The sequence below is a fragment of the Aphidius gifuensis genome, linkage group LG1 (assembly GCF_014905175.1).
Source record: "Aphidius gifuensis isolate YNYX2018 linkage group LG1, ASM1490517v1, whole genome shotgun sequence".
Classification (NCBI taxonomy): domain Eukaryota; kingdom Metazoa; phylum Arthropoda; class Insecta; order Hymenoptera; family Braconidae; genus Aphidius; species Aphidius gifuensis.
In genome coordinates this window covers 1,264,658-1,287,705 of record NC_057788.1, presented here as the reverse complement: position 1 = coordinate 1,287,705, position 23,048 = coordinate 1,264,658, and the positions used below count along the sequence as shown (strand labels likewise).

At 22.2% G+C, this 23,048-nt stretch overlaps 4 protein-coding genes and 6 non-coding genes across 11 annotated transcripts; 4 read left to right on the top strand and 6 right to left on the bottom strand.

The window, feature by feature from the left end:
* The first annotated feature begins 1,984 nt into the window (after positions 1–1,984).
* LOC122860768 lies at positions 1,985–16,805 on the top strand. The gene is made up of 8 exons (XM_044164739.1): positions 1,985–2,889; positions 3,626–3,847; positions 4,776–4,983; positions 9,270–9,523; positions 11,408–11,574; positions 14,249–14,340; positions 14,827–15,019; positions 15,767–16,805. The coding sequence occupies exons 1-8, from the start codon at positions 2,702–2,704 to the stop codon at positions 16,000–16,002; spliced, it is 1,560 nt and encodes a 519-aa protein (XP_044020674.1). The 5' UTR covers positions 1,985–2,701; the 3' UTR covers positions 16,003–16,805.
* LOC122860769 (voltage-dependent anion-selective channel protein 2-like) lies at positions 6,574–8,286 on the bottom strand. 2 transcript variants are annotated; one of them, XM_044164740.1, is made up of 4 exons: positions 8,124–8,286; positions 7,782–8,007; positions 7,488–7,700; positions 6,574–7,020 (listed from the first exon to the last, which is right to left on the bottom strand). In XM_044164740.1, exons 1-4 carry the CDS (start codon positions 8,283–8,285, stop codon positions 6,752–6,754), a joined length of 870 nt encoding a protein of 289 aa, XP_044020675.1. In that variant the 5' UTR covers position 8,286; the 3' UTR covers positions 6,574–6,751. The 2 variants fall into 2 exon arrangements, with proteins under 2 accessions (XP_044020675.1, XP_044020676.1); XM_044164741.1 differs by having other exon boundaries at positions 6,574–7,005.
* Trnae-cuc lies at positions 11,848–11,919 on the bottom strand. Its single transcript has one exon. It is a non-coding gene; the product is annotated as a tRNA-Glu (tRNA).
* On the top strand, positions 12,226–12,297 carry Trnae-uuc. Its single transcript has one exon. It is a non-coding gene; the product is annotated as a tRNA-Glu (tRNA).
* Trnae-uuc lies at positions 13,089–13,160 on the top strand. The gene has a single exon. It is a non-coding gene; the product is annotated as a tRNA-Glu (tRNA).
* Positions 16,806–18,431: 1,626 nt separating the features above from the next.
* Trnas-gcu lies at positions 18,432–18,513 on the top strand. The gene has a single exon. It is a non-coding gene; the product is annotated as a tRNA-Ser (tRNA).
* Positions 18,514–19,068: 555 nt separating this feature from the next.
* Trnas-gcu lies at positions 19,069–19,150 on the bottom strand. Its single transcript has one exon. It is a non-coding gene; the product is annotated as a tRNA-Ser (tRNA).
* Positions 19,151–19,578: 428 nt separating this feature from the next.
* Positions 19,579–19,660, bottom strand: Trnas-gcu. The gene has a single exon. It is a non-coding gene; the product is annotated as a tRNA-Ser (tRNA).
* A 160-nt stretch (positions 19,661–19,820) lies between these two features.
* On the bottom strand, positions 19,821–20,819 carry LOC122860767. The gene is made up of 2 exons (XM_044164738.1): positions 20,543–20,819; positions 19,821–20,477 (listed from the first exon to the last, which is right to left on the bottom strand). Exons 1-2 carry the CDS (start codon positions 20,718–20,720, stop codon positions 19,906–19,908), a joined length of 750 nt encoding a protein of 249 aa, XP_044020673.1. The 5' UTR covers positions 20,721–20,819; the 3' UTR covers positions 19,821–19,905.
* Positions 20,820–21,455: 636 nt separating this feature from the next.
* LOC122860766 lies at positions 21,456–22,797 on the bottom strand. Its single transcript, XM_044164737.1, has 2 exons — positions 22,579–22,797; positions 21,456–22,504 (listed from the first exon to the last, which is right to left on the bottom strand). Exons 1-2 carry the CDS (start codon positions 22,773–22,775, stop codon positions 21,616–21,618), a joined length of 1,086 nt encoding a protein of 361 aa, XP_044020672.1. The 5' UTR covers positions 22,776–22,797; the 3' UTR covers positions 21,456–21,615.
* Between the last annotated feature and the right edge of the window lie 251 nt (positions 22,798–23,048).

Genomic DNA, 23,048 nt, shown 5'->3' with positions numbered 1-23,048 from the left:
ATAATTATATTTATTTATTAATATATAATTGTATAAATTTATAAAATGTTGTCTTATATGTTGTCCAATTGACAGCTACTCTATTGACATTGATGTGAATAAATAAATAATTATTATGAAAAAAAAATATATTTATCAGTTATCTATAGATATATCACACAGTTATTATGCAAATATTTTTGATGTTATACACCCGATGGATTTGTCCATAACCCATCTCTATATATGTCCAATGTCCATACACATACCCTTTTATGATAATCAAATTGTAATTTGTACTTCGAACAGTGGCTCATCGATTTGTCCATCTACTAAACAATAATAATAAAAATATGTTTTATCATGTGCTTTATTTTTAACACAAATTTTCAATTCTCTGATTTATTTTTTTTTATCTCATTCAATATCACACTCCAACAATTCTATTTATTTTTTTCTCTGATTTGAAAAAAAATAAGCAAATATTTAGCATCAACAAGCCCAACATGTATATTGCACACAAAATACCAAATATATTTTTTTAATATATATTTTACAGTTTGATAAATAAAAAAAAATATAAACTGTAAAAAAAAAAAAAACAAATAAACAATTTTTAAATTGAATTATCTGTCGAAAATTTATCAAAATTTTTTTTTCTATAAATTTTTTAACTATTGTTTTTTATAATTAATTGGATGTATTTTATTTATTTTTTTTTTAAATTGTGGTTTTTACTGATGTTGCTTTTGATATTATATTTCCTTTGTATTTTTCAAATAATAATAATTAAACTTTGACGTGATTAAAAGGTTGATAATATAATTTACAATATTCCACGTATTTTGTATTATTTAACAATAAATAAATGATACATATATTTTCAAATTTTATTAAATTTAAAATAACAAATGTGTCAGTGAGAAACCTCAGTATTATAAATCCCCAATTATTTAAATAATTTAATAATAATGAATCAAGTACGTGAAGACATTCATGTGCAATATTGATTAACAAATTATTAATCAGAAAAAATAAAAGTAATAACAATGAATTCGTTAGAAAAATAAAATTATCGAAATATAACAAAAGTTTGTTTAAGAATTCGAGGAGTAATTTCGAATCGAAATTATTATCAAAAATCGAAATAATAATGTAGTAATAATCAAGGGAGAAAAAAAAAAAACAGACAATAACAAAATAACGAGATACAAGAAAAATTATAATGAAATCCTTGAGAATTATTCTGAAGGTGAAATATATTTATAATATGATTTTTTTTTTCTTTCGTTATTTTATTTATTTTATTTTTTGCCATTTATTGTTAAATCCATATACAAAAACAGATTTTTTTATCTTTTTTTTTTTCATAAAGAATAAATTTTATAGAAACTTTTGCACCTGTTCCATCAATTTAAAAATTTTCATCATTTTTCATATTTTTTTTCCCAAATTTATATATAATCAACTGAAATAAATATATATATTTTATATTTAACAAACAAACGACAAAATAATATACTTTTTTTAAAAAAAAAAATGAATTATTTAAATAATAAAAAAGTTTATAGAAAAAAAAAAAAAAATACAAAAAACTTTGTCTTTCTATTCCCGGAAGACTTTGACCACCAACTTCATCAAACTTTTCGAGATTCTATCAACCAATATACCCTCAATTTGAGACTAAAACAATTGTTCAACAAAATAACAACAATAATAATAAAATTAAATTACAAAAAAGAAAGAAAAAAAAAAAATGGAAATTTCAGTAGCAAGAGTTTGAAGGAAGATGGTCTTGTTTCATGATCGTCATCGAATATTGTCATTGTCTGTTGAGTTCAATGAGTTCAGTGAAACTTGAAATACATATATATATGAGTGTATGTTATCATATATATGATTTAAACTGGTATGATATTGCGCGATTTAATGATATATATTATGATGGCGCTTGAATCCATGAAAACTATATGAAGTTCACGCGCCGCATCGACCCCAGGCTTTCTACTGCTGGCGTCGTCGTCGTCGTCGTCGTTTTCGTTGTCGTTGCCGTCGACGTCGACGTCCCGGCACTTTTTATTTTATCACTAGCAACGAGAAAATCATCAATGTAACAACAACCAAATCATATATTTTTTTTTTTTACAAACCATGCATCATATAGTGTCATTCAAAAATCAAATCGATCAATAAAAAAATCAAATTTTTTTTGTTTTAAATACTAAATAATTAATATCTATTAATTTAACAAATAATATTCAATATATTTATATTAATTATCATTGTTTATAAAAATGTGAAGTGGTTTTTTTTTTTTTTTTTTTAATTAATATTATTATTTTTTTATAATAAAACGTATTTTTATTGTTTTTTTTTTTTGTGATGTGATGGTATTCTGGTTGATGAAATATTGTCATATTTGTGTAAAATAATTACATTAAAAAATAATGTGGTTAATGATAATTTAGAACGATATATTATTAATTAATAAGTGATTAAGTTTGATAAATTGGCGGGAGGAAAGTTTAATAAAAAAGTAAAAATTAAATTTGAAAATGTTTTGATAAATTAAAAAAATATAAATATTGATATTATAAATAAATATAATTTTTTTTTGTTATTTAGAATTAATTATTTAATAATTAAGTGAAGTGAATTTGAAAGGAAATAATAAATTAAAGTTGAAATATTAATTATTAATAATGTATTTTAATAATAAAAAATGGCAACATCAACAGTAACGAGATATCATCAAGCAACTAGTGATAAGTGTCAAGATATTGTACAAAAATCTACAATATTAACATGTCCACCAAGTAATTTTCCCGACAAATTTCAAGATTTTTTTGCAGCATTGACTGAAGACACTGATGATTTACCAAACATGCTTGAAGATAAATTAATACCAAGGTTTTTCTTTAATTTTCATATGTATTTTCTAATGATCCTCATTAATTTAAATCAAATTTATTTTTTCTTTAATTTTTCTATAAAAAAATATCGAAATTTCAAGGACAAATTTCTACAAGAAAAATCATTGAATAAAAATAAAAATAAATAAATAAATAATTGAATGAATAAATGAATATTTGATAAAATAAAAAATTCAATTTAAAGTTTAAATTTCAAAAGGATAATATATTTGTATAAATGAAATTTTACAAAGTCCTTTTTGGGTTAAATCTCTTGGGGAATTATTGGCATGTATATGTTATAATCAAAGTCAAGGATAAATAATATTATTATGTAGTTTAAAACAAAATAAACTTTAATCAAAATTTCATTGTTATTTTGTTGTCCAGCTTGTCCTTTAAATATGTGTTTTATAATTACTATATGTATACACAAAATTTGCACGTAAATAAGTTTTAGATACACATATATGTATAGTCAAGTAAAGGTTCATTGTTTAACATGATACAAACATGATACATGTATGATAAAATTGTGTTTTTATACTCGGTACTTTTATATATCTAAATTTATTCAACAAAAAACATGTCTCATTAATTTTAAGGGAATAAAAAGATTAACAAATTAATATTAGCATATTGTGAGTGTAAAATTTGAAATGTATAATTTAATTTTAATATTGTTTTGAATAATATTAACATTTTGATTTAATTGGATGATATTTTTTTTATAGAAAGGGGGGAAATGAAGAGGATGATAAAATTAATAGAAGATGGGGTAAACGTGCATTTCAACGACGAAGTAGTGAAATTGAAGTACGTCTTCATCGTACATCTGGACTTGGTAATACTGTTACAAATCAACAGAGTATTGATAATAATGCTAAATCACCAACAACATCTAGAAGAAGAAGTTCTAGTATTGCTGTTGCAAGACCAACTCCTGATTTACACAGGTTTTTTATTTTTTTACTTTTTTTTTTTTTTGGTCATTAACGATAAACAATGTTTATTTGTTGAGCTTTTATTTAATATTAATTTTTTTTTTAATTTTTAGATTTTTAATTAGCTAATATGATATAATAATAAACAGGATAAAATTATTGATAAAAAATAAAAACAATTATATCGTTATGAATTATGAGCTTCAAAATTATCAAGTTACTTTTTCTTTCGTTTTTTTTTTTAAATTTTATTTTTCACGTGTTAAAAATATAAATATATAAATTTTAAAATAAACAAATATTTTATTTACAAATTGTTGAAAATTTAAAAATTTATTTGACTATTAAATATCAGCTTGTTGCCAATACTATATCAAATGGAAAAAAAAAAAAATTCAATAAAAATTAAAATATAAAATTGGAAAAGCTAATAAACGTTATTCAATTTTACGAAAATAAAAAATTTAATTAAACAATAAATATTACATGAACAATTAAAAAAATTAATAAAAACTTTTAGATATTTATATCAAAAATTTATTAAAGTTTATAAAAAATAAATAATACTAAAAGTATTTCTGTATACCAACTTTTAATTTCCACAACTTTTTTTAATTTTAATTTTTCTTTTTTTTTCTATAACAAATCTGCATTATTTAATTTTTATTTATTTTTTAAATTTAACTGTCAACAGTAATTCCATAAAATTCTGACTAAAAAAAACCACTATTCCATTAAATACTCTTGAAAAACTATTATCATAAAAACTCCAATCTATCACTGATAAAAATAAAAAAAAAATTAAATTATTTTATCCTCTTGAATACGCTAGATATACTAATTTTTTTTTTCAATCTTTTTTTTTATGCAATTTTATTATCTTGCTGAGTCATGTAAATTACACTTATTTTTCAAAAAAAAAAAAAAAACTTTTTAATAGATTTTTGCAAGCTGAGGCAGGACCATGGGGACATTTATCACCATCACCAAGAAGTCCAACAAGAATAAGTCCTTGTTTAGTATCATCAACATCACAACATTTAAGTCCAAGCCCAACAAGTCCAGCACCACCTGGTATATGTCTCAGACGACCAGAAAAACAACATCGTGCAAGAACAAGTAGTATGCCAGCAGTTCCACGACACCGGGTATGTTTAATATCAATTTCAAACTCAACTATTATCATCCAAAAATCAAAAAATAATAAACAATAAATAAATATCAACATCAACTAAAAAATTCTTAAAGTTAAAATAAAACAATTTAAACCAAAAAAAAAAATAATATATAAACGACGTAGTTTAGTGTTATTTATTGGATTTTTTTTTTTACTTTTCTTTCTGATGGGTCAATTAGATTGACACACATATGAATCAATGGATTACTCTCTTTTTTTTCCTCTTATCTATTGACAATTTTTTATTTTATTTTTTTTTTTTTTCTATCAAAATTGAAGGGAGTAAAAGATTGAGACTGGCCAAGTGGATTCTCATGATACTGAACTTTTTTTTATCATTTTTCTTTTTTTTTTTCGAGGGTATAAGAAAATAGCTGAGTCAAGTTGAGTGTATGGATGTAATAGACGAGAAAGAAATAAGGTCGATACTCTTGGCCATACAACAGCACATGTTATTCACAAAAAAAAAAAAAAAAAAAAGGAAAATAATAAAACAAAAAATATATATATAATATATAAGGGTATAAAAGTTTTGTTGCAATAGCTGTTTGTGGGTTGTAAAGTGGAATAGAATGATTGGTGGGAAGAAAAAAAAAAAAAAAAAAAAAATAGTCATTGTCATAGGTGTAGTAAAAAAAGGAATCTAAAAAATTCAACGAAAAAAAAATGAGCAGATAAAAAAATACAAAATATCTTGTGGAAAAATAAAAAATATAGAAAAAATTTTACTCACAGGGTGAAAAATGTATCCTCTTTTATTTTCAATAGATCAATTTTTGTCACATATTTTTTTTTTAAATATTGAGCTTGTAAAAGAGAGAAAAAAAAAAAATTGATATAGCAAGAGATTTATTTATTATTTACGAGCAACCTTACTTCCCTTTTTTTTTTTTTAGTTTTAATACTGTAGCTTGAAGAGAGCTTATACTTATTTCACGTTTCTAGATGAGATAAAATATTAAATGATATTGAGAAAAATAATAAAAAAAAAAGCTCAATATCACAACGTAAATACAATGGATCTATTTTCCCTCTGGAATAATAACACTTGCGTATTTTACCATTGGGACAGGTCAAAAAAAAATATGTTTTATAAAAAATTAAGACTAAGTATTAAAAATATAAATAAAATATATTTTATTTATTTGTATTCTCTTGGGTATTTTATAACAATAAACATATGAATTTTCTTAAATTTTGTTTGAAACTCTTTCGTTTGTACTTTCGAAAGACCAAAAAGTATAAATTCTTTAATATATTTTAGATTGTTGAAAAACTTTCAAAGACATCTTTGTCATGATAAACACAAAAATACAATAAGAAATGTTTTTTTTTTATATAAAAATAAAAAATACACAAAAAACTAAAAATAATTATATAAAATAAAAAAGTTTTAATGGATTTTAATGATTTTTTTAATGATTTATTTGGAAAATAAATTTTTTAAAATTTTGGTGATGATGCAGTAAAACTAGGTGCAAAAAAAAAAAAAAAAAAAATTACTGCAATAATCTATAATGAAAGCTTTTTTTTGATCAAGTTGATTTTTTTTTTCCTCAGGTGTTTTTGTGCTCAATAAAAAAGCTACTTGAAATTTTTAAAAGTGATTTTTTTTTAGTGCAAGAAATTGAGGTCAGTGATTAGAAAAAGTAAATTTATTTTTATCTTGTCAAATGAGTTGTGAGAATTTATTTGAAAAAAAAAAAGTTGAAACAAGTTTTAAATTATCTCGTAAATTTTTATGCTTCAATGTCAATGGCTAGACCAACTTTATGTGTACCATTAACAACATCCTTTAAATCAAAACCAAATGCAAGTGTTAAATTAATACCATCTTGTATTAATTGTTGTATACTTGTTCCCAATTGTAATTCAGTATCTAATTTTAATCTTAATGTTGATGTGTCATCAAGTTTATATCTTGTACCAAATCCACATGTCCAATATTCAATATTATCATTTGTTTTTGTAACAGTACCACTAACTGCTGTTTCTAAATTATCATTTGCTAAAATTAAATTAAATTTTGTTTATAAAATAAATATCACAATAATATTTATAAACAAAAAAATTTGCCAGTAAAATTATTTAAAAAATATTGCAAAAAATTAAATAACAGATAAAAAAAATTCTTGGAAATTTAATTTTTAAAAATGATATTAAAATAAAAAAATTAATAACAAAAAGAAATAATAGAAAAAATAATTATTTATAAATTAAAATTACTAGATAAAATATAAATTAATTTTATACATTTTACATATTTTTTTTTTATAAATAAATAAACAATATTTTAAATTTTTAAATTGAATAATTTGTTTAATTTAATTACTGATTAATTATTTTATTTATTCATTTAAATTTCATTAAAAATAAATATTTAATTCAATTTTAAATAATTAATATAAATATATTTCATTTTAAAAAATTTCATTGATTTTAATTTAATATATTATTTGTGTATTTAAATATTACCTCTGTAAGCAGCTGATAATCCAAAATCATTTGATATACCAGGTGAACATTTAAAATGCAATTTCAAGTCAGTGAAATTATATGTAATCCCAATATCACTTTTGGTCAATGCATTTGTGCCAGTTTCATAAGTTGCTTGATAACCCAATAATAAATTTTTCATTCCAACAACAGCAGCACCAAATAATTCAAAATTTGAATCAAATATATTTGCTGTTTCACAACATTAACATGAATTATTTATAATTTATTAAAATATATTATATTTAAATTATTATCAATAAAAATACCAACATATAGAACCAGAAACATTAAAATTTTCATTTTTAAAATTTGTCCCAATAGTTGCAGTTGAATAATTTGTTGAAGGATTATATTTACATCCAGCTGTTATATTCAAACCATTTATTAATTTATCATTAATTCCATAATCAAAACAAAGAGTTCCATCACTGTACCATTTTTCAGTTAATACACCATAATTACGTAATTTTAAAGAAACACCAGCATCACCTTGTCCCTTATTATTATTAATATTTCATTATGAAAATTATTTATTTATTATTTTAATATGCAATAATTTAATAACCTTAATTTAGTAAAATTTTTTTACGAATATATGTAGGTAAATCTTACTGTTAAATCAGCTTGATCAAGACTAAAATTACTGTCAACTTCTAAATGACTTTTTGACTTTGTTTTAAAACTTATTTTAGCAACCCCTTTTCCATATTGATAACCAGAATTTAATATATCACGAGCACATTTACTTAAATCACCAAAACTTGGTATTTCCATAATTCTGTCACAAAAAAAAAATTAAAAAAAACAAATTAACAACGAAAACAAAAAATGAACAAATAGAATTATTTATTTTTTCAAATTTTTAAATACTTAATTGATTTTTAAAATGCAAATTATAATTTTAAATAAATTTATAATTAGATGTAAAAAAAGAGTAAAATTAGAAAGAAAAAGAATTTGAAATTAAAATTAATTAAAAAACATCTATAATTAAATTTTAAATAAAAAAAAATACCTTTCAAAAGTAAGTTTCATATATGATATATAAAAATATTAATAAACTTTATAAATATATTTTTTTATAAAAAAAAAAAAATAGCCACACATGATCAACAGACATATTATCAAAGATATAAATTTTTATATATTTATATATTTTTCCAAAGTAAATACATTATAAAAGTTAGTGACTAGTACTTGACACAGTTTAACTTGATATCCTAAAAATGAAGTGAAAGAAAAAAAAAAAAATTATTATATATATAAAATAACAAAAACTAAAATAAAGGAAAATAAAATAAAATAAATACAGTAACAAGTCTAGGGATACCCTGGAGATATTATCCAGGCTAAAATGAGATACTTAACTTTATGGTATATATATAAAAGTACATATGTATATGTACAATACATTTACACATATATATAAACATTTATATATTTATTTATTTATATATATATACTTGGATCTGGATTTGATGCAAGCACGTTTCCAACAATTCTTGCAATGATCTAATATAAATGAAGTAAATCCTCTCGTCAAATAAAATCAGAGCTTTTTCATATCACTGCTGTTATTAAACAAAAGTGTAATATTATTATTACTATTATTATTAATATTGTAAGAATATTTTTTTTATTGTTAAAAATTTTTGTTCAAGAGTTATTTTTTATATATAATTTAAATAATTAAAAATGGATGAATAAAAATGATTTTTTTTATTAATAATATTATGGATTTTTTTGATGGTTATTTAGCCAATGCTTGCGGAAACAAAACGTGGAAATTTAGCAAGTGGAAGTGGCAGTGGAAGTGGTACTGGAGGTACTGTAGGTGATGGAGATGGTGAAGATGATGGAGTTGAATATTACAGATTAAGATCATTTTCAATAACTGCCAATGGAGTATTTAATCTTGGTGATTCACTGAAAAGTCGACGTAGTAGAAGTATCAATAGTGTCACATCATCTGGTACTAGTTGTAGCAGCACTCGAGATGCAAGATTACTCAGGTAATTTTTTTTTTTTTTTCTATATAAATAATTTGATATTTTAAGATTTTTTAATTTATTATTATTAACAGAGTTTTAATTTTTTCAACTTAATTTAAATTTTGAATGACTGTAAAACTTCAAGTAATTTAGAATTTTTTGTCATCAAAATTCATACAGTGAATTGCAAATGTATTTTATGAAAATGAAATTTTTTTATGCATTAATTGCACATCAAGTCTGTCGATAATTTAGTGATAAAAAAAAAAAAAATTTCTAATGCATAAAATTATTTTATAATCTACCTGACAATATTTTCCAGTATTTATTAAAATAAAGTTTTAAATTTTAAATTTAAAAATAAAAATAAACCGAATATATTAAAAGCTGTTTTAAAATTTATTGAGCTGACATTTGATATATTTAAAACTAATTGTAATTTTTATTTTTTTTTTTTTGATTTCGTAATTATTGGTTAATTATTAAAATTTGAGTCAATTTAATTGTCTCCGTAATTTCTTAATTTTTTGGCAAATTATTTTGTAGTGATAGTGATCTCTATAACGATACAGGAAAATTAAAAATTAATATTAATCTCATTTCGTGATTGACAAATTGAATTTATGGCACTATATTTCACCAAGTAAACAAAATAATTTTCAGGAAGTCTCTGAATTTGACTTTGATTTAATCCTTTCATGCAAGTTTATATTTTGTTTCCATTTCACTTTATTTTTCTCAGACGAATTAGTAATTTTAATATTTCTTTGTGTTAAATATTACTCGAGTTAATTAATTTCCAGACGATGACTGATAGAGGCAAGAAAAAATTAAATTATTTTCACTCAACTCACGCAAAGCTTTGTACAATGAAAATAAAAAACAAAGAAAATTTATTTTTTAAAAATAAAAAAGCTTTCTTTTAAATTTGTACTTTTTTATTTTTATTTTTTATCAAGCTTTTATAAGATTTTTTTTTCATAAAATAGCTTAGTATTTTATCAAAATTTCTTGGAAATTAAATTCAACATAACAATACATGTAAAAATTGAATTTCCATGGATAAAAAATTTTTCCGTAAAATAATAAATAAATATAAATAGAAAATTTGAAAAGTAAAAAAAAAATTATTTTATTTTATAAAAAAATAATAAAAAAATTGGCATTCTCATTCATCTTTTTCTTTGTGTTGGTAAATTTTACACAAATGATTATTTGATATAACCTTTTTTTTTTGTTTTCACCCTCGAGACAGTTGCTGGGGCTGATCCTTCGGCAAAGATTTCCACCTCAGTGAAAGGGAGTGTGACGAAAATAAATAAATAAAAAAAAAAAAATTGACAGGGCCAAGATAAAAACGTTTTTAGGGTGTTGAATTTGTTTGTTTTTTTTTTTTTTCATAAAAAGCCTGTAGCAGTTGGAAAAACTCTTACTTTTTTCTTATTTTTTTTTTTCCTTCAACTCATTGCCGAAAGTATCCTGATGTAACATTTTTTTTGTTTTATTTTTTGCTAAAAGATCCATGATAAATTCCCGGTGGGCTTTTTGCCAAATGGAAGAGGCGGGATGGAATGAAGAGGGGGGGTTAAAAAGTCGCTTAATTTCGCGCGTCGTTTGATGTTTTACCCCTCATTTTTTATAACATTATTTTTTTTAATACAATCCCGTAACACATTATTCTTTTATTTTGCTTTTATTCTTTCATTTGTTACTTCATTCAGTTATTTTGTTTTCATTTTACCTAAATGTTTCTGGAATATATTCTTCGTTTGTTTACTTTTAAATTTGTTCGTTCCTTTTTTTATCATAATAAATTTATTAAATGTATTTGTGTTTTGTTTTGTTTTGTTTTTTTTTTTGTAACTGTGTGTTAGTAATAATTTTTTAATATCATTATTCATACAGTTCAGCATCACAACATTCTTGTATTGAGGGTGATGAGGGTGCTGATAATACAAGCAGAGTCGCAACTTACAAAGTTGGAATGTTAGGTGCTTCTGGCGTTGGCAAAACTGCACTCACTGCACAATTTACAACCAGTGAATATATCTGTGCTTATGATGCATCGTTGGGTATGTGCCAATTTCATTAATCATATACACTGACATAATTATTATCAACAATTAACAAACATGACATTTAAATATGACAATGAATTTTACATTCTTAATTTAATTTTTTTATTTCTTATTATTAACGCTTCGATAAAATTTTTTATTTTCAAATTATTATTCCTAGAAAACAGGGAATACAAAAGATATTACTTTAAAAAATTTATAAGGATTGATTTTTACTATTGATATGAATTATTTGTTATCATAAAATTAAAAAATTGCAAAAAATTATTCCGTTACCGGGAATCGAACCCGGACCTTCTGGGTGAGAGCCAGATATCCTAACCAGTAGACCATAACGGATAGGAACTATTCGTAAACGTAATTTGTTTGCTTTTCTATTTTACTATTTCAAGTTAAGTCATAGAAAAAATATTCTCCGTAATTTTTCCGATTCAGGACAATACAAAGATACATAAAGTCAACAAATACTGACTATCTTTTAATTACGGAGGAATACTTTAAAAAACATCAAATTTACGGAGAATTTTTTTTTTAAAGTGAAAGATAGCTTTTTAACTCCGGGGAAGTCAGTTTATTTTTAAGTTTTTTGTTGAAATAGTAAATTAAGTTTGAGCGCAAAACTTTTGAATACACAGTCACATCTTCTCCGTTATGGTCTACTGGTTAGGATATCTGGCTTTCACCCAGAAGGTCCGGGTTCGATTCCCGGTAACGGAATAATTTTTTGCATTTTCAGCTTAAAACATTCAAACTTGCCAAAAAAACAGCTAGCGAATACTTTTTATTTATTTATTTTGAGTATTCTCTGATTTTTCTCCGTAATTTTTCTAATTTCAAAGAAGCTAAAAACCTATCTTTCACTTTTAAAAAAAAAATTCTCCGTAAATTTGACGTTCTTTAAAACTTTCTTCCGTAACTGAAAGATAGCCAGTATTATTCGATCATACTACACATACACCCCTAAAGAACTCAGACCAAAAAGTCCAGTCTTAAAAGGTGTTAGAGGAAACTTTACAACAAATGAAATCCTAAATGAATTAATAACAACAACGGACAATAGGGTAAAAATACTAAAAATCACCAAATTCATCTGTAATAAAAATAAACCTGATAGATATCATCATATCGTCCAAGTTGATCACGATCAATTAACAGAATTACTCTTAACAATAACAAATGTGACATACCAACGTGTCCAATGGGAAAAATTAAGAAAAATAAAACTATTCCAATGTAGAAAGTGTCAAAGAATTGACCACACAAGTGCTAACTACATGATGCCACAAAGATGTGTCAAATGTGCATGAACCACATGCAGCCAAGGATTGTACCATCATAAATAAAGTTGACAAAAACCAATTAACATGTGCTAACTGCAACCAAAATAAACATAATAAACGATAAATTAAATCAAAAAATCGAAAAAATTATGGAGAATATTTTTCCTATTACTTGACTTTAAATAGGAAATAGAAAAGCAAACCTATTTTGAAAGCGGATAGGTCCTATCCGTTATGGTCTACTGGTTAGGATATCTGGCTTTCACCCAGAAGGTCCGGGTTCGATTCCCGGTAACGGAATTATTTTTTGCATTTTCAACGGTTTTCCTAAAATAATTAATATAACACTTTTTATAATTTTTTACTCGGATACAATTTTTAATCCATCATCTAGAAAATATTTTTTCAATTCCTTGAAATTGGAAAATTCTATTTTTCTTTTAAGTAAATTTAAATATGAAAAATAATTTATTTTTTTCATAAAAATATATATATATTTTTCTCGATATTATATCTGGGTATTTTTGATTTATGTTTCTATAACAACAAACCTATTTAAAAAATACAAAGAATTTATCACATAAAAGAATAAAATATCATCAATAAAAATATGACAATATTTATATTCAAAAAATAGCCTGAGATAAATTTTAATATAATTTTTTTATATATAAAAATGAATTCAAAGCTTATTTTATCTCTTCTCATATCTTTTTCTTTTCATCATTTATATAAAAAAATTTTTTTCTCTCATTTTTTAAAGTTTTTTTTTTCATTTATATATTCTGCATACATGTTACCTGATATTCATCTATTTACCATTTTCCATAAAATTTATTTTTCATCGAAGTACCTTAACTTCAAGTGGAATAAACATTTTCCACTTTATTTTCGTCGTTTGTTTATTTATTTTTTTACTAACTATATCAATATCTCGCCATAAAATTTTATTTCCTTTTCATAATTCCCTTAAAGTTTATAAAAAATTCCAAATACAAAAAAGAACGTATTTAACTAAGAGCATTGAATACTTTATACTAATTAATTTTTTTAATTGACCAATTAATATTTAATATTTTTACAAAAAAATCCAACTTAAACTGAACTTTCATAGCCAGATATTTCTTCGAGTATATTTATAATTTAGACAATTAATTTCAATCGATAATTATACCCCAAATTTCATAATAAACAAAAACAAATCAACTTTTTTGTCTTTGTTTCAAAATTTATTATAGAATTCTTAAACAATATTTTTCTACTTTTTTTAGCTGGGTTGCAAGAATTAATAAGCTCTTTTCTTTGTTTTTTTTTTTTTTTTAATTTTCTATATTTTCTTTTGTTTCCATCAGATTTATTTATCCTTCAATTTTTTCTTTCTTATCTAGATGATGAATATGGCCAAAAAAGTGTATCAGTAATGATTGACGGTCAGGAAACGGATCTCGAAATAATTGATCATCCAGCATCAGAAATGGCTGTGAGTACTATTATTATTTTTCAAAATAAATAAATAATATATTTTTCATATTGTCATTTATGATAAAAAAAATATATATATAATAACATAATTTATAATAGAAATATATTGGGAACTTGGGGTTGGTTTAATTAACACATTGCTACTGTCTGTCATTTTCGTCGTGGGGTGTTGAGTACGTTTATTGAAATACTCATGTTAAACACAATAGAGACATAATATAATAGCTTGTTACTGGCAATAACATGTCAATTTAACGCTAATACAACAATAAATAATAATGATAAATATAATAAAGTATATATCAAGACAAAGAATAATGAAAAAAACAAAAAAAAAAGATGATATTTGTTTGATAAAATATAATAAAGTAAAAAACAAATTGACAAATTGATTAACTACTTTATTTGTTTGTTTGTTTGTTATTGTTTATGTTTTTATTTGTTTTCTAATTTGTTCGTTTTCTTTTTTTTTTGTCTAAAAAAGGTCGAGAGTTTTTGTGCAACATATAATCCTGATGTCTATGTTGTCGTGTACTCGGTTGTGGACAGAAGAAGTTTAAAAATGGCTGAGGAAACATTATTGTATTTGTGGAAAAGTGACTATATGGCAAGTCATGGTGTTATACTTGTTGGTAACAAGGTTGATCTTGAAAGAAAACGTGAGGTCCCATCGATCGGTGAGTTGTATTTTTTTTATTTTTACTTGTGCTTATTTTTAGCTATTGTCATTTTAATGATTAATATATACACATAAAAATATAGAACAAATTATTTGAATAATTGGCAATTTATTTTACTTATGGTGTGGATAATTAATGATGAGTTTTATAATTTTTTATTAAATAATTTTAACTGTTTGAAGGAGAATAAAAATATGCAATTAATGAGTTATGTTTAGGTTTTTTTTTTTATTTAATTATTTTTGAGTATAATCATTGATTTAAAAAGAAAAAATAATTTTTAATAATTAAATATTAATTTACTTTGTAAATATAATTAATTGTTGTATAAATTTTTTAATTTTTAATAAAAAAAATTGTGGTTGTTGAACGAAACAAGAATTGTGCTCCTGATAAGTTTATTTTTTAATTTTTTTTTCAAATAGTTTTGTTGCTATATAACAAAAAAAAAAAAAATGATTCGAAAAATATAAAAATTAACTATATGAATAGTCAAGAAATTATAAAATATTTTTCTAAATTTTATTGAGTATGGAAAAAAATAAATGAGACAAAAAAAAAAAAAAAAAAATTATAAACTTTCTTCAATACTAACTGTTTTTTATTTTTTTTATTATTAATTTTTCATCGATAATTATATTTTACGCAGCATGTGTTTTAAAATTGATTTTATAATTTTATAATTTCAAGTATTCAACCAGCTAAGAGTAAATAATAATAATAAAAATAATAAATATTTTTCAGTTGGTCGAAGAATTGCCAACAGCTGTGGCTGTAAATTCATTGAAACATCATCAGGTCTTGCTCATCATGTTGATGAATTATTGGTCGGTATACTTGCCCAAATAAAATTAAATCCACAAAGAGATCGTGATCAAGCAACACGACGACGAAGAAGCAAACATCGTCGTCGAATTTTAAAACATTTACTTGGCTTTAAAAGAAAAACAAAAAGCTGTGAAAATTTATTTACCCTTTAACATTGTAATAATCTTCCACAAAAAAAAAACATACAAACAAATTAAATATAACATAACAAAAATTAATAAACCATGTAAATTAAATCATAAATATTCACCAAATAAAAAATGATCAAAAAAATATATATTTAGTAAATGTAAAAATTCAATTTAAAAAGTAAAAAAAAAATACATCGAATTATCATATAATTAATTCAATATTTTAAAATATCAATTAATATTTCATATAAAATATATAAAAATGAGAAAAAAAAAAATTAATTAAAATTTAAAAGACAAGGTGAATTCTTTATCAAAATATTCCACATCAGTGACCAAATTATACAAAATTTATTGGATTCTTAATAATTTTATTTGACGTTTATAAAAACGTATGTGTATTTGTGTCTTATCTAATCATTATCAATTGACGTTGTGTACTTGATTAAATAATGCGCAAAAAATTTAATAAAAATTAAAAATAAAAAAATAAGAAATTTAATAAAAACCATATGTATTTTCCATCAAGCATTATCTTATAAAAACGCACAAGGTCTGATAAAAGCCTAAATATAAAATGTATGAAAAAAATTATAAATTAAATTGATAAGATTAAAACAAAAAAAAAAGAACCAACTGATAAACTATTGTGGAAATATTTAAAAAAATTTTGCTGCCTATTTTATTCAAGTATATATTGTATTTTATACTTGAATTTAATAATTAATTAATAATTAATATTAATAATTAAAATTGTTTTTAAATGTTGAGAAATAATTAAAATTAAAAAACAAAAAAGAACCAATAAAAAAATATCTAACAAATAGTCAATGTGTTTATTTTTTTTTTTAATTTAATTTACTTTTTTTTTGTTTTGGAAATTTAATTAATTGATTTTAATTTTTTATTTTAATTTTTAATTATTGATTATGCAATTTTGTAATAGAAATTATATGTATTTCTAATTTTTTTTTTAGATTGATTTTAGTTTTTTTTTTTTAGGTGAAGAATTAATATTGGGAAAAATTTTATTTTATTTTAATGTTGGTTGTATTTTTAAATTACCAATGTAAAATAAACATTTAACTTTTTTTTTTTTTTTATTTTTTATTGTGTCATGAGTTTTAAAATCAGAGCACTTGAAAATATTATCCATGCAATTTAATATGATCCTCAAAACGTTTTATGTATTATCATAAAAAGAACAAGTTAAGCGAAATAATAAAATTGAGTATTAAAAAAAATAAATTGACAAGTAAAATATATACGAATAAAAAATTGTCGAGTTGTAGAAGAATAATAAGAACTTTTATATATCAAATTGAGAAAATAAAAAAAAAAGTAAATAACAATTGAGAATTTTTATATTTATGTTTAATTTCAAGACAGTGTTTTTGGTTTTTTTATTTTTTTTTTGTTTATATTTTTTTTATTTATTTTTAGCCGCAAAAAAAAATATAAACGAAAAATAGTATATTGCAGTTTTGAAACATGTTTTATCACATATTGTGTCAATGATCAATGAATCAACCTGGTCATCATATCAAAAGTGGCTTTTGACCTCTCAATCACACTCTTGCGTCATTTGGTAACACAGATATTTAACAGCAACCTAATTTTTTAATTTATAATTATTTATTAAAAATATAAATTGACTTTTAAATTATTTATATTCTTATTATTCACGTATTATTTATTGTTTAATTAAATTTTTCATTTTCGTAAAATTGAATAACGTTTATTAGCTTTTCCAATTTTATATTTTAATTTTTATTAAATTTTTTTTTTTTCCATTTGATATAATATTGGCAACAACCTGATATTTAATAGTCAAATAAATTTTTAAATTTTCAACAATTTGTAAATAAAATATTTGTTTATTTTAAAATTTATATATTTATATTTTTAACACGTGAAAAATAAAATTTAAAAAAAAAAACGAAAAAAAAAGTAACTTGATAATTTTGAAGCTCATAATTCATAACGATATAATTGTTTTTATTTTTTATCAATAATTTTATCCTGTTTATTATTATATCATATTAGCTAATTAAAAATTTAAAAATTTAAAAAAAAATTAATATTGAATAAAAGCTCAATAAATAAACATTGTTTACCGTTAATGACCAAAAAAAAAAAAAGGAAAAAAATAAAAAACCTGTGTAAATCAGGAGTTGGTCTTGCAACAGCAATACTAGAACTTCTTCTTCTAGATGTTGTTGGTGATTTAACATTATTATATCAATACTTTTTCAACTCTACCCCTTATTAATAATTAAAAAATTAATATTGAAATTATTGTCAAGCAACTGGTTTATCATCAGAAGAATTTTTACCATCGAGAGATAAAAGTTGACAATTTATATGAAATATTAATATTATTATACTCTGTTGGAAAAATTATAAAGATATTATGAATGACGACATTTGTCGATTTTTTACCTGTAGAAGACGAGGTGGCCGAGTGGTTAAGGCGTTGGACTGCTAATCCAATTCCCTCTGGGAGCGTGGGTTCGAATCCCATCCTCGTCGTTCACTTATTTTTTGCTCTTTATTTTTTTTTTTTTCTATTTTTGAAATTTACAAAGATTTATTTATTTTTTTATACTCAATAATTTTAATAATGCTAAAATCAATTGTCAATTTTTTATTTCTATTTTTTTTATACTAAAAAAAAAATATGCAAAGAAAATTCAGAAAAATTATTTACATCTGTTAATACAACTTGTCATACCATTTATAAAAATTATTAAATAGTAAAAAAATAAAAAAACTATAATAATCCTTCTTTTCTTATATAAAAAGGACAAACATCATCGGTCTTCTGGATTTTTTATTGGTCATTGTTTTTTTCTTACTTACTTTTATATAAATTTCTTTCTGTTTGCCTTTTTCTATTATTTTTCTATTTATTTCGTTAGCAACAAAAAACCAAAAAAAAATAGTGATCTTCGAAGGATTAAATGTCGATAAAATAAATCAAGTTTTATTATATCAAAATTTTATAAAAAAGAATACAAAAATAATTGATTTGTTTTAATAAACACAAAATAGATCAGATAATCACATCAAAAAAAAAATTTAATTCGTTCAGAGTGAGATTTGAACTCACGCTCCCAGAGGGAATTGGATTAGCAGTCCAACGCCTTAACCGCTCGGCCATCTGAACATTGACGAAATTTCCAGTCAATTTGTACGATCACAAAATTTTTTTTTTTTTTTATTGATTATTAGTAGCCTATTAATAGCAGTGAATCAAAAAACAGCGACTTTGTGAATTAAAAAGTCAAAAAAAAAACAACCAAATGCCATATTATTATTTCTACAAATTATTACTCAATAATATTCAAAAAAAAATTATTAAATATACTTGACATACATTTTAATTGCTTCAAAAAAAATATTTACTTACAAAATATAAATTTTTTAAATAATATTTTCATCTATCAAAAAAAAAAAATTTATTTTTTCATTAATGAAAATAAATAATTGACTATTAATGTTTATTAATGTGTATTATAATAAAATAAATGTAAAAAAAAAATTTCAATTATTAAAAAAATTATGAACAATTAAAACAAAAAAAAAAGGAAGAACCGACGAGGATGGGATTCGAACCCACGCTCCCAAAGGGAATTGGATTAGCAGTCCAACGCCTTAACCACTCGGCCACCTCGTCTTCCGATGTATGGCAGTCTTCACTAGCGCATCATGAGTTTCCCAGTGTCCCCTCTCCAACACAATCACACTAAATAATTATTTTAAAAAAATTAAATCCAAAAAAAAAACCATAAATCAATAAGTAAACAAAAAAAAAAAACAAAAAAATTAAATCAAACAAATTCGATGAATTTTCAATTAAATATTTATTAATTTATTATTAATTAATAGTAATTAATTTATCATAAAGATAATTTACATTTTTTAATTTTTAGTTTTATCAGGATTAAATATAATTTCAGTTGTATTATCAACATCAATATCAATTGTTATTTGATTTTTTTTTTCTGATGTTATATTAACTGGTTTTAATGTTGTTAAATTAACCGAACTCAATGTTGTTGAAATAATAATAGTATTATTAATATTTTTATTAATTTTTAAATTTTTTAAATTTGTTTTTTTTTTCATTTCTGAATTTTTAATTTTTATATTTTCTTTTAACTTTATATTACCTTCTTCAATTTTTTTAGTAATATATTCAAGAAAATATAAAACTTCTGATGATGAATTACTATTTTTTCTAAATAATTTTGTGTTATCTAATTTTTCTTGATATTTTTTTCTTTTTTTAAGTAAATCATTTATGTAACGTAAACGATCAACAATTTGACAAGTATCTGTTGTTGTTTTTGCCAAATTAATACCACAAGATTTACGTTGTAAAATTGATTTTTTATAATTTAATTGTTTATTCATTTGTTTAGTTTTCCATGAATTTTTCATCTGTGATCTTGTACTTGATTTACGTGTACCATTTCGATTTTCAATGATATCTAAAAAAACACAAACAATCATACAAAAAAAATATACAGATCATATTAATTTAATTAAAAAATACCTTTATGATTTTTAAAATCAATCATTCCAGCTGGTCGATAATCAAGTGCAGCTTTATTTGTACCAATAATAACACCATTTTTATCATTGGTAATTCTTGGCGATGATGAATCAGTTGATCCAGTTGTCCAAAAGACAAACAAGATATTTAAAAATATATTCGTCAATAAATTATTCATTTTGTAAATATATTTGATTATATAAATTATTTCTTCAACTCAAACTTTATCAAACAATCCAAACATATACTATGAACAATATTAACTATATCAACTTTTTTTTTTTTCTTTTTTTTTCTCTAAACATTATGTGATAAAATTTTTAATTATAATTTCATGGTACAAATCAATATTAAAACGGTTGTGATTATTGATTTAATAACAACAATAAAAACAAATAATAAAACAAACTAAATCTCATTTATTATTGTTTTTTTTTTTTTTTTTTCTTTTTATGTTTCTATTTATAATTCAATTTATTTTATTTGTTTATTATTATTATTATTATGTAGCTACTGGTGGATCAGTTGGTGTATCAATTGATGCTTCTGTTGGTGCTTCTGTTGATGGAATTTCTGGTGCATCAGTTGATGGATTAACTGATGGTTCTAATGGTGAATTTGTTGGTAAATTTACTGGTGCAACAGTTGATTCATCAAATGGTAAAATTACTGGTGTAGAATCAACTGGTGCTGTTGTACCTTGAGGCCAAAATTCATCTGGTTCTTCAACAATAACAGATGGTGGTTTTGAGCCTGGTTTATTTGGATACCAATCAGGAAATAATATTTCTGATCCCAAACCCAGTAAATTTCCCAAACCAAATATATCATAATCATCATAATCATTATCATCATATAAATCAGAATATTCATCATCCCATAAATAAAAAAAACGATCAATAAATTTAACAGATTTTTTTTTACTTGTATCACCAGTTTTTAATTTCATCATATCTATAAATAAAAATAAATAATAACAACAAATAAATAAATGTATAAATTGTTTTTTTTTTTCTATTTATTAAAATTTTATTTTTCATTTTTTATTATTAATTTTTTTTTTTGTTATATTATTAAAATTTACCATTATTTTTTTTTTTTTTCAGCAAACTTCCAATATTTTTATTAATTTTATTACGATTAAAATTTTTTCTCATTGATATTTTTTTATGATTTTTTTTATTTTTCATTTCAATAAATTCAATTTTATAATCAGATGTTTGAAATATTTCATTAATTTTTTCTTTTTTATTATTTATTAATACTCTTTTACCATTATAAAATTTTTCATTATATTCAAATTTTTTTCTACCATCATTATCTTTAGCATTTAACAATGCCATATGATAAGAATCGAAAAAATCATTTAAACTTAATTTATCTGAACTTAATTGTACTGGTATATCCATTGAGTCAGTATTTATAAATTCCATTATTGTATTTTTTAATAAATTATCAAGTTTATTTATTCTCGTTATAATATCACAAGTATTATTATTTAATTTTATTAAATCCATTGAACATTTACGTGACCATGCTTTTTTAATATTCATTTGTATTTCATCTTCATCAACTGTTCCAGTATTTATTATTTCACCAAGAAAACCACTTTCATTTGGTGAAGAAAAAAAACTACGTCGTGATTTATTTATATCTATTGTTTCAGTTGTACCAATTGCTGAGTTGAATAGCTTTTCAACATAGCCAAGGAATCTTATGAATTTTCCAATACTACGAAATAATGCTTTTCCTGCATCAGCTAACATTTCAACAGTTGATGATGATTTATTTACGTAAATTGTAAATACTATTTTACGATCACCCAAACGTTTTAATAATAAATCATGAAGATGAGGTAGTAAATCATTTAATTGATTTATTTGATAAACAATTTCACATACTTCTTGTTGTTGATCAACTAGACTCATTGCACATGCCATTGTCTCATTCTCATTGTTGTTTCTGAAATAGATTTATTTATTTAATTAACAGATTATTAATTTTTTGTTTTTTTTTTTAATTTATATTTTAATTACACTAAATCAACTGGCCATTCATTTGATGATTCTTGATGAATTTCTTCTGAAGCTTGTTGACGTCTTCCAATTGAATCGAGCTTTTTATTTTTAAAATTTTTTTTATATTTCTTTTTTTTAATCATATTTGTTTCGATTATTCCAATAATACAGAATAATATGAATATTTTTTTTATTATACTCCATTTACTTGCCATTATTAAAATAATATTAAGTAAAATGAATATCGTGTTGGACTTTTATATACTTGATTAAAATAATATTTTTATGAATTTATAATTAATCGCTTTTTATTTTTTAATTTAATTTTAACAATAGTATCGATTTGATTTACGTTTGGCATTGATATATATTTTAAATTATTTACTGTTAGTCAAACAAGTCGTTGAATGATTATGATAATTTTTAAATAAATTAACAAGATTAAATTAAAATTAAAATTATTTAAATTATTTATTTCAAACATATTC